General features: G+C 43.6%; 1 protein-coding gene across 4 annotated transcripts; it reads left to right on the top strand.

Moving 5' to 3' along the window:
* Nucleotides 1-6670: 6670 nt before the first annotated feature.
* On the top strand, nt 6671-12701 carry LOC142659448 (thymosin beta-15A-like). Of its 4 annotated transcripts, none has more exons than XM_075835593.1 (3): nt 6671-6732; nt 10352-10456; nt 12503-12701. In XM_075835593.1, the coding sequence occupies exons 1-3, from the start codon at nt 6693-6695 to the stop codon at nt 12538-12540; spliced, it is 183 nt and encodes a 60-aa protein (XP_075691708.1). In that variant the 5' UTR covers nt 6671-6692; the 3' UTR covers nt 12541-12701. The 4 variants fall into 4 exon arrangements, with proteins under 4 accessions (XP_075691708.1, XP_075691709.1, XP_075691711.1 ...); XM_075835594.1 differs by having other exon boundaries at nt 6727-6814; XM_075835596.1 differs by lacking the exon at nt 6671-6732 and adding an exon at nt 6743-6824.
* The last annotated feature ends 534 nt before the right edge of the window (nt 12702-13235 follow it).

Here is a 13235-nt window from a genome sequence, read left to right as displayed (position 1 = left end):
ACCAAACGGAGATTCCCCACATTTTTGCAGTCGTCATGATAATTACATTTTGTGACTTACATGGGTATACTGGATCTCAGAAAGGATAAGGCTAAGACTGGGCATGATCGGAACGGACACACTTTGGACATTACAATACCAGTGTGTCTATTTCCCAACAATCTAGGAGAGACCTTTACACATACCCCAAAACATATCTGGGATATAGAAAGGAATGATATCGTCTCAGGACAGAGCTATAAAATCATCAAAAAAGAAGACACTTGCAGATGAGTATAAATGGTTACTTATAATATCCTGCTTCAACTATCTGCATTGAGAAACCATCTACAGATGAGTATAGGTGGAACGTTCTACCCAGCCTTACGTTTCCTAATGTTGCTTTCCCTGTAACCTATTAAAGCTACGTTCACATCTTTGCCAGGGCTCCATTCATGGGTTCCGTCATTTTGACTGAATCAGTACTGGAGTAGACTGCGCTATTCATTCCGTCAAAATGACAGAACCCTTGTACAACTCCGACAAACTGAAACCATTAGCACCAGATACGTCACCATTGAAATCAATGGTGATGCAAACGGAAACCTATGGTTTTCGCTTGTTTCAGTCAGGGTCCCGCTCTGACTGGAAGCTCCGACGGAACGGGAAGCTCCGACAGGACAGGACCCTGATGCAGATGTGAACGAAGCCTTAGATCTATAGCTTTTTTTTATTCTACATATATACAGTACCAGAACCAAACTCAGAACATAAATACAGCACCAGAACCAAGCTTAGTACATAAATACAGCACCAGAACAAAGCTCCGTACATAAATACAGTACCACCACCAAGCTCAGTACATAAATACTGCACCGGAACCAAGCTCAGTACATCAATATGGCAGCAGAACAAAGCTCAGCACATAAATATGGCACCAGAACCAAGCTACCGTATTTTTCAGACTATAAGACGCAGTTTTTAGCAACAATAAATTTTGCTAAAAAGTCCCTGCGGCTTATAGTCAGCAGTCAAGGGATCCGGCAGCACCGGGCCCCCTGACCGTTTCTTACTTAACCCCTTCCCGACACATGATGTTTGGATCGGAGCGGGCTCACGCGCTGAGCCCGCTCCATACACTACAGGTTTCAGCTGTGTGTTACAGCTGACACGCTGCCCTAATGGCCAGGAACAGCGATGGCACTGTTCCTGGCCATTTAACTAGTTAAATGCCACGGGAAATAGCGACCATTTATAGCTGTCTTCCCATGAAGGACATTTGACATATCCACAGGATATAATCCAAAAAAAGAAAGTGTTTGAAGCAGCACAAATCCCGATATCGGGAGCGGTGACACGCTGTAAGATCAGACAAACCCAGTCTGACGTAATGTAATCCTCAGAAAAAGCATGGTTGAACAGCAGCACACATCTCCCAAATTTCAATCAATTTGTTCTTTAATTGGTCAAACATCCAGTAAAAAATAACAACGTTTCGACCCGTGACAAGTGGAGGGTCTTTCTCAAGCCTCAGGCATTCTCAGAATGTTGTGAAACCGAACAAATAATTTTTTTTTAACCAATAGTTTTTTCTTTGTAAAAGTAGTAAAATATTAAATGTTTTCCTATTTTCTGTTTTCTAAAACCTGGGTGCGTCTTATAGTCCAAAAAATACAGTAATTACATAAATACAAAACCAAGCTCTGTACATAAGTACATCACAGGAACCAAGCTTATTACATAAATACAGAACCAAGTTCCGTACATAAATAAAGCACCAGAACCAAGCTTCATACATAAATACAACACCAAAACAAAACTCAATACTATACAACATCAGAACCAAGCTCAGTACATAAATACAGTACCGGAACTAAGCTCAGTATATAAGTACAGTACCAAGCTCAGTACATATATACAGCACTAGAATTATATGATTGTATTAATAATGGGGTGTATATTATAGTAGTAATAATAATGGGGTATATAATTATAGTAATAATAATGGTGTAATGTCAGGGTAGGGAGACAAAAAGGTGAGCCCTAATCTACCCGCCACTTATTGGGCGACGGTCCCTACGCTCAATAAGGTAATAAGTCTGCACCTGCTTCTATGTCTGTGAGACTGACTCCATCTTCCACCACTCAGGATGGCAGGCTTAGGAGTGGGAGAGCCTATCACAGCCTGGCCAGACGGAGCTAGCTCCCGCCCTCTGTCTATTTATACCTGTCTTTCCTGTTCCTCCTTGCTTGTGATTCTTCTCTGTTGGTTTCCTGGCCCTGCTGCAGCTTCTTGTACTACTTGTCCCTGCTTCGTATTGACCCTGGCTTACTGACTACTCTTCTGCTCTGCGTTTGGTACCTCGTACACTCCTGGTTTGACTCGGCTTGTTCACTACTCTCCTGCTCTGCGTTTGGCACCTCGTACTCTCCTGGTTTGACTCGGCTCGTTCACTACTCTTGTTGCTCACGGTGTTGCCGTGGGCAACTGCCCCGTTTCCCTTTGTTCTGTGTTTCCTTGTCTGTTGTCTGTCATGCACTTACTGAGCATAGGGACCGTCGCCCAGTTGTACCCCGTCGCCTAGGGCGGGTCGTTGCAAGTAGGCAGGGACTGAGTGGTGGGTAGATTAGGGCTCACTTGTCTGTTTCCCCATCCCTGTCATTACAGTAAGCCTGCTGGTCGGGACCTGGGAGTCTTGGACCTAGCACAAATTTCACAAGCGGCGACGTAGACCTTAACGTCTTTAGGCAACCCAGGCCACCAATAGTTTCTAGCAATGAGGTGCTTGGTACCCAGGATGCCTGGGTGGCCAGATAGTGCAGAGTCATGATTTTCCCTGAGTACCCTTAGCTGGAATTGCAGGGGAACAAACCGCTTATTCTCAGGAAGGTTCCCGGGAGCTGAACCTTAATCAGCCGCAATTTCGGAGACTAAGTCAGAATCAACAGAGGATATGATTAGACCTGGGGCAAAACACAAGCAGGATCTTCCTCCGAAGGAGGGCTGGCCATGAAGCTACGCGACAGAGCATCAGCTTTAATATTTTTAGACCCAGCCCTATAGATGACCACAAAGTTGAATCTTGTAAAAAACAACGCCCATCGACCTTGTCTCGGGTTTAGCCTCCGGGCAGATTCTAGGAAAACCAGATTCTTGTGGTCGGTAAGGACAGTTACCTGGTGCCTAGCCCCCTCCAAGAAGTGGCGCCACTCTTCAAATGCCCATTTAATGGCTAAGAGTTCGCAGTTGCCCACGTCATAGTTACTTTCAGTGGGCGAGAACTTCCTGGAGAAGTAGGCAGAGGGACGGAGATGGGTGAGGGACCTGGTACCCTGGGACAAGACAGCACCTACTCCCACCTCGGAGGCGTCAACCTCCACGATGAATGGCTCCATTTGGTTAAGCTGAATCCGCACTGGGGCAGAGATAAAGCACTTCTCAAGGATCTCAAAAGCCTGGACTGCCTCCGGAGGTCAGTGGAGGAGATCAGCACCTATGCGAGTAAGATCCGTAAGAGGCTTAGCGATGACCGAGAAGTTAGCAATAAATCTCCTGTAAGAATTAGCAAACCCCAGGAAGCACTGTAACGCATTCAGGGAGGCAGGTTGGACCCATTCAGCCACAGCCTGAACCTTGGCAGGGTCCATGCGGAATTCATTAGGAGTGAGGGTTTGACCCAAAAATTGTATCTCCTGCACCCCAAACACAAATTTTTCGGATTTAGCAAAGAGTTTGTTTTCCCGAAGGGCCTGGAGACCTTCCTGACATGCTCAATGTGGGAGGACCAGTCCTTGGAAAACATAAGTATGTCATCAAGGTACACTACAAGAAATACCCCCAGGTAGTCTCTTAAAATCTAATTTATGAAATTCTGGAAGACTGCGGGAGCATTACACAACCCAAAGGGCATGACGAGGTATTCGAAATGACCTTCGGGCGTGTTAAACGCAGTCTTCCACTCATCCCCTTCTCTGATTCGGATAAGGTTATAAGCCCCCCGAAGATCAAACTTAGAGAACCATTGAGCCCCCTGAACCTGATTGAAGAGATCAGGAATCAAAGGAAGGGGATACTGGTTCCTTACAGTGACCTTATTCAAGTTTCGGTAATCGATGCATGGCCTCAGACCACCATCCTTCTTCCCTACGAAGAAGAAGACAGCACCTACCGGAGAAGTAGAGGGGCGAATGTAACCCTTGGCCAGGCATTACTGGATATACTCTCTCATCGCCTCACGTTCGGGACAAGAGAGATTAAAAATCCTACCCTTAGGGAGTTTAGCTCCTGGTACCAAATCGATTGCGCAATCGTATTCTCTATGAGGATGTGACACTTCGGAGGCCTTTTTAGAAAAAACATCAGCGAAGTCCTGAATAAACTCAGGTAGAGTGTTTACCTCCTCAGGGAGAGAAATAAAATTAACAGAAAAACATGACGTCATGCATTCATTACCCCATTTGGTAAGATCCCCAGTATTCCAGTTAAATGTGGAATTATGCATCTGCAATAGGGAAGGCTTAAAACCAAATCGGGCTATAATCCCTGCATCACCAGTACAGAGCACTGCTCCAAATGAATGGAGCCAACAATGAGTTCAAAAACAGGTGTATGCTGCGTAAAATAACCATTAGCAAGTGGAGTGGAGTCGATACCCACTACCGGGACAGGTTTAGGCAAATCAAACAATGGCATAGCTAGAGACATAGCAAATTCCACAGACATAATATTAGCAGAAGACCCTGAATCCACGAAGGCACTGCCGGTAGCAGACCTACCCACAAAAGAGACCTGAAAGGGAATCCAGATCTTATTAGGTTTCATATTTTCCGGGAAATATCTGTGCGCCCAAGCGACCTCCCCGATGGTCATTTAGGCGCGGAAGTTTTCCTGGTGCTTATTCTTACGCCTTGGACAGTTGTTCACTTGATCCTTGTCATCCCCACAGTAGAAGCAGAGATCATTCTTCCTGCAGAGCTCTCTATGTTGTTGGGGAGACACGGAGGCCCCGAGTTGCATTGGTTCATCCGAGATTCCCGTGGAAGAACGAAGCAACGGAACCTCGGGAGCCATCATGGGGGAGCCAGAGGAGAAGTGACTCTCGGCAAAGGCAGTCTTGTCAGTCTCGTCATAGATGAGCCCGAGAGCAGAAAAAAAAGGTCAATAGAGGAAAGTTCAGGGGCGTCAGGAGCCAAGGAGAAGGCCCATTCTTGGGGGCCGTCCTGGAGCCGGGACATAATTATACCCACTCGCTGGTTCTCAGAACCTGAGGAGTGGGGTCTTAATCGGATATAGAGCCTACAACTCTCCCGAAAGGAGAAAGAAAGTCTTCCGGTCCCCTGAGAACCGGTCAGGCAACTTGAGGTGGGGTTCAAGAGGTGAGGTGGAGGGCACTACCTGGTTAACATAACGCTGGTTACACCTCTGAGCCAGGGCTTGGACCCGTAGGGAGAGACCCTGCATTTGCTGAGCCAGGGTCTCAAGGGGGTCCATAGTATTGTAGGAACCAGGGTAGAAAAGGTATATGGGCCTGTGATTATGTAATGTCGGGGTAGAGAGACAGACAGGTGAGCCCTAATCTACCCGCCACTCAGTCCCTGCCTACTTGCACGGCGACGGCGTACAACTGGGCGACGGTCCCTACGCTCAATAAGTGCACGACAGACAAACAGACAAGGGTACACAGAAGCTAAGGGAAATGGGGCAGTTGCCCACGGCAACACAGTGACCAACAAGAGTAGTGAACGAGCCGAGTCCAACTAGGAGTGTACGAGGTACCAAACGCAGAGCAGGAGAGTAGTCCGTAAAGCCAGGGTCAATTTGAAGCAGAGGTCAATAGTACAAGCAGGAACAGCAGAGCCAAGAAACCAGACAGAATCACAGGCAAAGGAAGAGCAGGAAATGAAGGTATAAATAGACCGAGGGCGGGAGCTAGCTCCGTCTGGCCAGGATGTGATAGGTTCTCCCACTCCTCAGCCTCCCAGCCTGATTGGTAGCAGATCGAGTCACTCTAACAGACCTAGGAGCAGATGCAGGCTGATTAACCAGGGGCGTCGACACTCTGGCAGATCCTTTACAAATGGGGTATATAATTATAGTAATAATATTGGGGGTATATCACTGTAGTAATGGGGTTACATAATTATAGTAATAATATTGGGGGTATATAAATGTAGTAATGAGGTTACATAATTATAGTAATAATAATGGGGCATATAATTACTGTAATAATGGGGTAGAGTGTAGTAATAATAAGGTATATAATAATAATGGGGGTATATAACTAAAGTAATAATGGGCTAGATGATTGTAGTTAATAATGGGGGTATATAATAATAATAATAAGGTATATAATTATTGTAACAAAGGGGTATATAATGAAAGTAATAATGGGGTAGATGATTGTAGTTAATAATGGGGGTATATAATAATAATAATAATAATAATAATAAGGTATATAATTATTGTAACAATGGGGTATATAATGAAAGTAATAATGTGGTAGATGATTGTAGTAATAATAATGGGGGTATAATAATAAGGTATAGAATTATAGTAATAATAATGGGGTATAGAATTATAGTAATAATAATGGGGTATAGAATTGTAATAATTATTTCTGCCAGTATTATCTGGATCTCTATATGTGCAGAAAATCCAATGACGTACAGTGTCTGGAGGGGGAATGTGATAAGTTTATTAGGGCGGTCTTTACATGGGTGTGTTGTGTAAACTGGACCCAATGAACAAAGAAGGTGTGTATTAAGCGCTGCATATAAAAATCACGCCCAGAATACGTTGTATATTTTGTGCTGGGCATTGAGAGGGCAGCGCTGGGTAAGTTGTGGTGCGTGTCAGGCTTGTGGAGTCGGGGGACGGTTTTGGCGGGAGCGGTGTGTGTGTTGGATGCGGAGGTTGTATTACCGGCGCCGACTATATATAGAGCTGACCCTATGCGGACAAATCCTCTCAGTATTGAGCAAGTCTGCAGAGAGAAGCGTGACTGCGGCAGGGCGCGGCTGGCACACGCGTGTTCCGATCCGTCGGTGCAGGTGGTTACTTAGGTTTAGGTGTCCTAGTTCTCCTATGTACGATTGGTGTGACGGCTTCTTTTTACTGACCCACATCAACTGCAGTTGTAGTATCAGTACATGCTGAGCGTTGTAGTTAACCGCAGTTGCAGATTTACATGTCCTAGTATGTGATAAGTTAACTATTATTGTGACGAGAACGGTCAGTCACATTTATAAAATCCGACATTTTTCAAGGATAATTTCTGGTGCCCTATAAAGGATATTTTTCTGTCAAGATATGGGGTGTGCGATTCCTGCATGAAGTTTTCCTTTAGTGAACAACATCCAGACCTGGCATTGTGCAGTAGTGTGGGCGCGTATACCAACAGGCATGCGTCATGTTAGTGAATTGCCCCACACATCCTCAGGCTGGCATACCACTTAGTCGGTGCGCTGTGCCCCCAATAACCTATTTAGTACATACGCTCGAATTCTTCTGTCACATTGATCAATGTTAGGCAGTTGCAAATAACAAGCCGCGCCCGAGTAAGCTCCCTTGGAAAGATGAATACATGTCTTCTCATATAATGTATGGTAAATATGGAGTAAATCACTGGCGACCGTTATCAGAATGCTTCTGAACCAGCTTTTCGCATTGATAAGGTATAAGGCTGCCTCAAGGTGGCATAATGCCAGGGGCGTACACACAAATCATAGCCCCCTCTTCCCAGTTTAGAGCTCTAACAAATCTACTTCCTCTTTATTAAGTTAATATTCACCATTTTATATCAGATCTTTATAGGGGGAGCGGTTAATACTTTTGCACCATGCGGGCAGTGTGCCAGGATCTGTCCTGTGCAACGTGTTTTAGATTTATGAACATGGTGCACGCCCTTAGACTACAAACACAAGGTCGGACATTTTCCAACATTTTTGCAAGTAGAAAAGAGGAATTTTTAATAAACCAGTAGAGCTCTTCACGACTCTTAAAGCCTCGCCAATTTTGCCTGACTCGTATGTCAGAAATGGTGGAACGTGGGGTTCATAAATATGGTGCTCAGTCTGAATACCATGGGGAGGTCTTAGAGGCTCTGTCACCATATTATAAGTGGCCTATCTCGTACATGATGTGATCGGCGCTGTAATGTAGATTACAGCAGTGTTTTTTTTATTTAGAAAAACGATCATCTTTGACCTATATTAGCTTTATGCTAATGAGTTTCTCAATGGACAACTGGGTGTGTTTTACTATATGGCCAAGTGGGCGTTGTGGAGAGGAGTGTATGACGCTGACCAATCCGTGACCAATCAGTGTCATACACTGCTCTCCATTTATTTACTCTGCAGATAGCGATATAGCTTTATCGTTATGTGCAGCCTCATACACAAACACTAACATTACTGCAGTGTCCTGACTATGAATATACATTACCTCCAGCCAGGACGTCATGTGTATTCAGAATCCTGACAACTTCTCTGCACTACTCTGTGATTTACAGCATAGCAGGCGTAGTCTCGCGAGATTACGCTGTAAACTGTCATTTACAGCGAGATCTCGCTGTGCTGTGCTGTAAATCACAGAGACGTGCAGAGTAGTGGTGAGGATTCTGAATACACATGACTTCCTGGCTGGAGGTAATGTATATTCATTGTCAGGACACTGCAGTAATGTTTGTGTATGAGGCTGCACTTAGCGATATAGCTATATCGCTATCTGCAGTGTAAATAAATGGAGAGAAGTGTATGACACTGATTGGTCAGCGTCATACACTCCTCTTTACAACGCCCAGTTGGTCATTAAGACACTAATTAGCATAAATCTAAAATTGCTCAAAACTTGCTAAAAAATGATCGTTTTTCAAAATAAAACCCACTGCTGTTCTCTACATTACAGCGCCGATCAGATTACGTAGCAGATAGGGCATTTATAATCTGGTGACAGAGCCTCTTTAAGTGATCTGCACCAGTTTTCTGACGGAAAAAAAAGTTGCACATTTTGGCGCATTTGTGATTCTTAATTTTAAGCCGCTCACGGCACTTTCTGAAAAGTGGGTGGGGCTTAGCAGGAGGGGGCGGTTCCACCTTGGGCTGATGGCTGTCCTATAATTTAAACCTGGCATGTCCGTTTCCGGTGCGCGGACAGCCCAATATGCAACAAATTTATTAATAAATTTAGAGCGTTTTGTTACAGCGGGCTTTTGCTTAAGGCTGGCGTATCAAATGCCAGTTTTAGTAAATCTGGGCTTACATTTTTTACAGCTCTAAGTCCCTTGCTTCCCCTCCACCCAGTACATGATAACATGGTCTGCCTGCAGCCAGGCACCCAAAGAGATCTGTAAAAAGTTCTATGCAGTGAACATCAGCACTGGCCCCTTAGTAGTGGCGTGGTTGGACTCTATTGTGAGTACGCAACTGTATAGTGCAGCTCTGCATCTGCCAAAAACAAGATTGGATCCGGTCAGAAGGAAAGCCTTTCCCTGCTTTGTCCTGGCATGATGCAATCCCATTCTTGGCACTAAATACGTACGGCTCCTGCACCAAGCTGTACGATGGCGTCTAAAAGCAGCCTTTAAGTCTTGCTGCCTTTGACTCTATCTTTTGGGTCGTTTTCAGGATAGTGAAGCAACAGATTGACAAAGGTGGGTCGTCAATGTTCGTGGGAAATCTTATGTATATGGGGGCATTTCGACTGATTTAAACGTGGATTAATAACGTTGGAATGCAACATGTCCATCTTCCTCGCCCCTTTTTGACTAAACAGGCGCACTGGATCAAGCCTAACCTTTACATTTTTGGCAAGATCGGAAGAGACGAACGATCGTCTAATGTATATAATTAGCTCAAGGTGTATGGTTTTCCCTTTTAAACAGATAGGAAAGGGTCTAAGCAGCTACTAAAAAAAATTCTGAGATTTCCTACAATGGAAACAAAAGGAGTAGATTTATTGATGCCCCCCCCCCCCCCAGTCACACAATAATCACCTATCCTGTGGATATTTGACAGTTGTCTTTGGGAATACCCCTTTAACATCCATTCTTCTTTTGACCTTTATGGAAAAAAAAAATACGTTCTTGGGTAGCGGTTTTCTTTTTTTCAGTTTTAATCATCCGCTTTCATTTATTGTGTTGCAAATGTTTCTCTAAAGGGGCAAGTGTGTAAATCTAGCCTAAAGTCCTGCTATGTATGTCTTGGCGTTGACCATAGAAGAAAAAGATCCAGTAGGTACAGTCATTTTCCGTTCTGATGGACAGTAAACACAGTGTCTGTATGATATGTCCTTTTATTGGATTGTACAAAATCTCTGTAGACCGGTCCTAAACTGTGCCATGTGACAAAATTACGTGTTTTTATTTTATTGCAGTCACAATGGCTGATAAACCTGATCTATCGGAGGTGGAGAAATTTGATCATCGGAAACTACGCAAAACTAGTACGGAGGAAAAGAATACACTTCCTTCTAAAGAAAGTGAGTATATCTGTATGTAAACTGTGGGGTTCTCTTCCCCAGAGCTAAAATACAGGTTTATCCATCCTACTGTAGTGACCTACGCAGGCTTCAACACTTTGTTCATATTACTAAAAACAAAATATTGCACAAAGTATCTAAAATGAGTGTTGTAAGCCTAGATCTTGGGGCTACATACCCATCTCTCCAAATCAATCTTGACAACTCCCAAAGTTTAACAGTGTTTAAGGCCATTGAAAAGGATCGGCAGAGGTTTGTTATATTGTAGAGTTCCGTGTATTTTCAGGGCTACCACCAGAAGTCACAATTGAATAGCTAAAAATCTATAGCTTAAAACTGTTCTATAAAAATTGTAACCCTCTGGGATTGTCGCCTACAGATTCCACACCACATAATTTTGGTCACATGCTCTCAGACGTGGCAAGGCTTTAGTTTACCTGGGGGCAAATATTTATTTCACTGCGCTAGCCCTCTATTTATATACCCTGGTCAAAACAGAGTGGATTGTTGGCACTCCCCAACTGGTACCTAGCATCTGTGGCATGTGCCCTTTCATACCCTCCACTCCAGCAAAGCCCCTGTATGCACAAATTTTATATAGGAAAGCTGAAAAAATTACTAGTGGTTTTCCTGGGAAATGTAAAGCAAAAAGGCATCCGTTATATTTGGTTACACAAGTAAAACATTTTTTGTTCAATGAACTATAAGATTGTTCACACAGGAGGGATTGGCTGTGGAGAAATCTGCATCGTAAGTCTGCACCATACTCGTGCGGTTTTTTGACGAATGGATTATTTTTTTTTGGAATACCTAATCACTTGCTGTTTCTGTAATTGCCATAGAAGTGAATGGAGAGTTTCCAGAGGTGGGACCCGCATCTAGCAGACAATTATGCCATATCCATAACTGTCTGATGTAAATGACCCTTTTAGGTAGAAAAGCTGAAATCTTCTTTTTGTTTGTGAACTGCAATGTTTTTACTTTGATAGTCGTGTTAATAAGGGGAATTGCAGCTTCGAAGGGCTGCAGTGCAGAGAACTTTAAGTTCCATGAAATTCACAAAACCTTTAGGGTGTATTCACATGGTGCGGTCTTGCTGCAATTGCAAAAGCGCAGTAAAACGCAAGCATTTTTCTGTGTTTTTTTGCCCCGTGGCAAAATCGCTTTGTGGGAATTCACCTTTTAAGGGGTTTTCCATAAGCAATGTTTATTGGATAGGTGATAAATATCTTATTGGTGCGATTCCGACCGCTGGGACCCCCACTGATCCTAAGAACGGGCTTACCTGGCCGTCCTGTGCGCTCCATATGAACAGAGTGGTACTGCGCATACTCTGCCACCGCTCCATTCACTTCTATGGGGCTGCTGGAGATAGCGCTCAGCAGCCTCTGAATTAATAGGGTGGTGGTCGAGTATGCACTGTACCGCTCCATTTATATTTGGTGGGGGTCCCGACTGTTGAACCACCACAATTAGATATTTTATCATCTATCCACAGGACAAGTAAGAACTATGCGTTATGGGTAAGCCCCTTTAAAAGGAACACTTCTGCCTAGTGCAAGGACTGAGGGGTTGTTTCATAACACGGATTCTGTCTTGGGGTCTGTGAATCCCGGTTATGCACCACCTCTTTAGTCCCTGCTCTGGGTAATGACACAGTGCACCAAATTTGCCTAGAGTGTTTCTTCAATTCATTGTCCAGCAATTGACATGCTATCCTGTGCGATCTGGTGTGCATAGAAAGGTGAGTTTACAGCTTTACTTTTTGTCCTGTTATCCTAAACATGATTGCATCAGGAGATTTTACTGGTGCCAGTTTATAATCCGGTGAATGTTGGTGTTCTATGGAAATGCATTATCTATGATAGTAACGTGTACCAAGCCATCTAATTTGTTTTATTTGGAAACCTTTCACTGAGCATTGTGTTGTGATGCATTTTACTTGCCACCAAATAGTAGAGACATGCATTGTCATATTGATATTTTAGTGAAAACGTTTATTGTTCTTGTACAATCTCATTCTTATATTGTTTCTTATATTTACAGCTATCCAACAGGAAAAAGAGGCATGTAAGAAGAAATAAGATAACTTGTCCCATGACAGCTTATGACTACTTCTCTACTAACCTGGCAGCCTGTAGAAAAAGCTGCGGAGCAACAGGATTTTCTCCTCCTGCCATCTGCCAGGATTGATTACTCTAAAGTTTAAACTCACTCTCTTGTGATTAAAATGTTTTATATCCAACTTTCCTACAATCGTTTTATTATACACTGTAGCTCGCAACTGTAGAACGGTTTCTCAAATTTCACAACTTTCAACACTAGATGTTTTTCTGCAGGAAGTAGACAGTTTGTGGTTTTGAGGGGGAACTAATATTTATCTCTTGCACATTACTACTATAGTTATTTTTATATAATATATTTGAGCAGGACCTCTGGAATTCCTGGTTCCAAGGAGAGTTGCTAAGTTTATATCAACCAAAAATATTAAAGGCGGTTATCTGGGTTTTTAAAATTGATGGCCTATCCTTAGAATAGGGAATCAATATTAGGTAGGTGTGGGTCCGACTCTCGGCACCACGGCCAATCAGCTGTCTGAAAGGGACGTGGCGAATGTAAAAGCGCTGTAGCTGCCTCATTGTTTTCATTTATGCATACATTCATTTTCATTTCCCTGTTACATCCGTAGCAGCTGTGCAAGGTATTGCACTACTGCCCCATTCACTGATATGGCTCTTACCCTAGTGTTAACTGCCAGGGATATGATTTTGTCCTTAGT

Source organism: Rhinoderma darwinii, chromosome 8 (assembly GCF_050947455.1).
Source record: "Rhinoderma darwinii isolate aRhiDar2 chromosome 8, aRhiDar2.hap1, whole genome shotgun sequence".
Lineage (NCBI taxonomy): Eukaryota > Metazoa > Chordata > Amphibia > Anura > Rhinodermatidae > Rhinoderma > Rhinoderma darwinii.
Note: the sequence above shows the minus strand (reverse complement) of the source record. Positions and strands in the feature narration are given on the sequence as shown.

Excerpts from the sequence above, each read along its gene's own strand:
- LOC142659448 (XM_075835593.1), top strand. The coding sequence starts at position 6,693 with ATGGGTGTGTTGTGTAAACTGGACCCAATGAACAAAGAAG. Across the intron at positions 6,733-10,351 it reads GGACCCAATGAACAAAGAAG|TCACAATGGCTGATAAACCT; the intron begins GTGTGTATTAAG and ends ATTTTATTGCAG. Across the intron at positions 10,457-12,502 it reads TACACTTCCTTCTAAAGAAA|CTATCCAACAGGAAAAAGAG; the intron begins GTGAGTATATCT and ends TTATATTTACAG.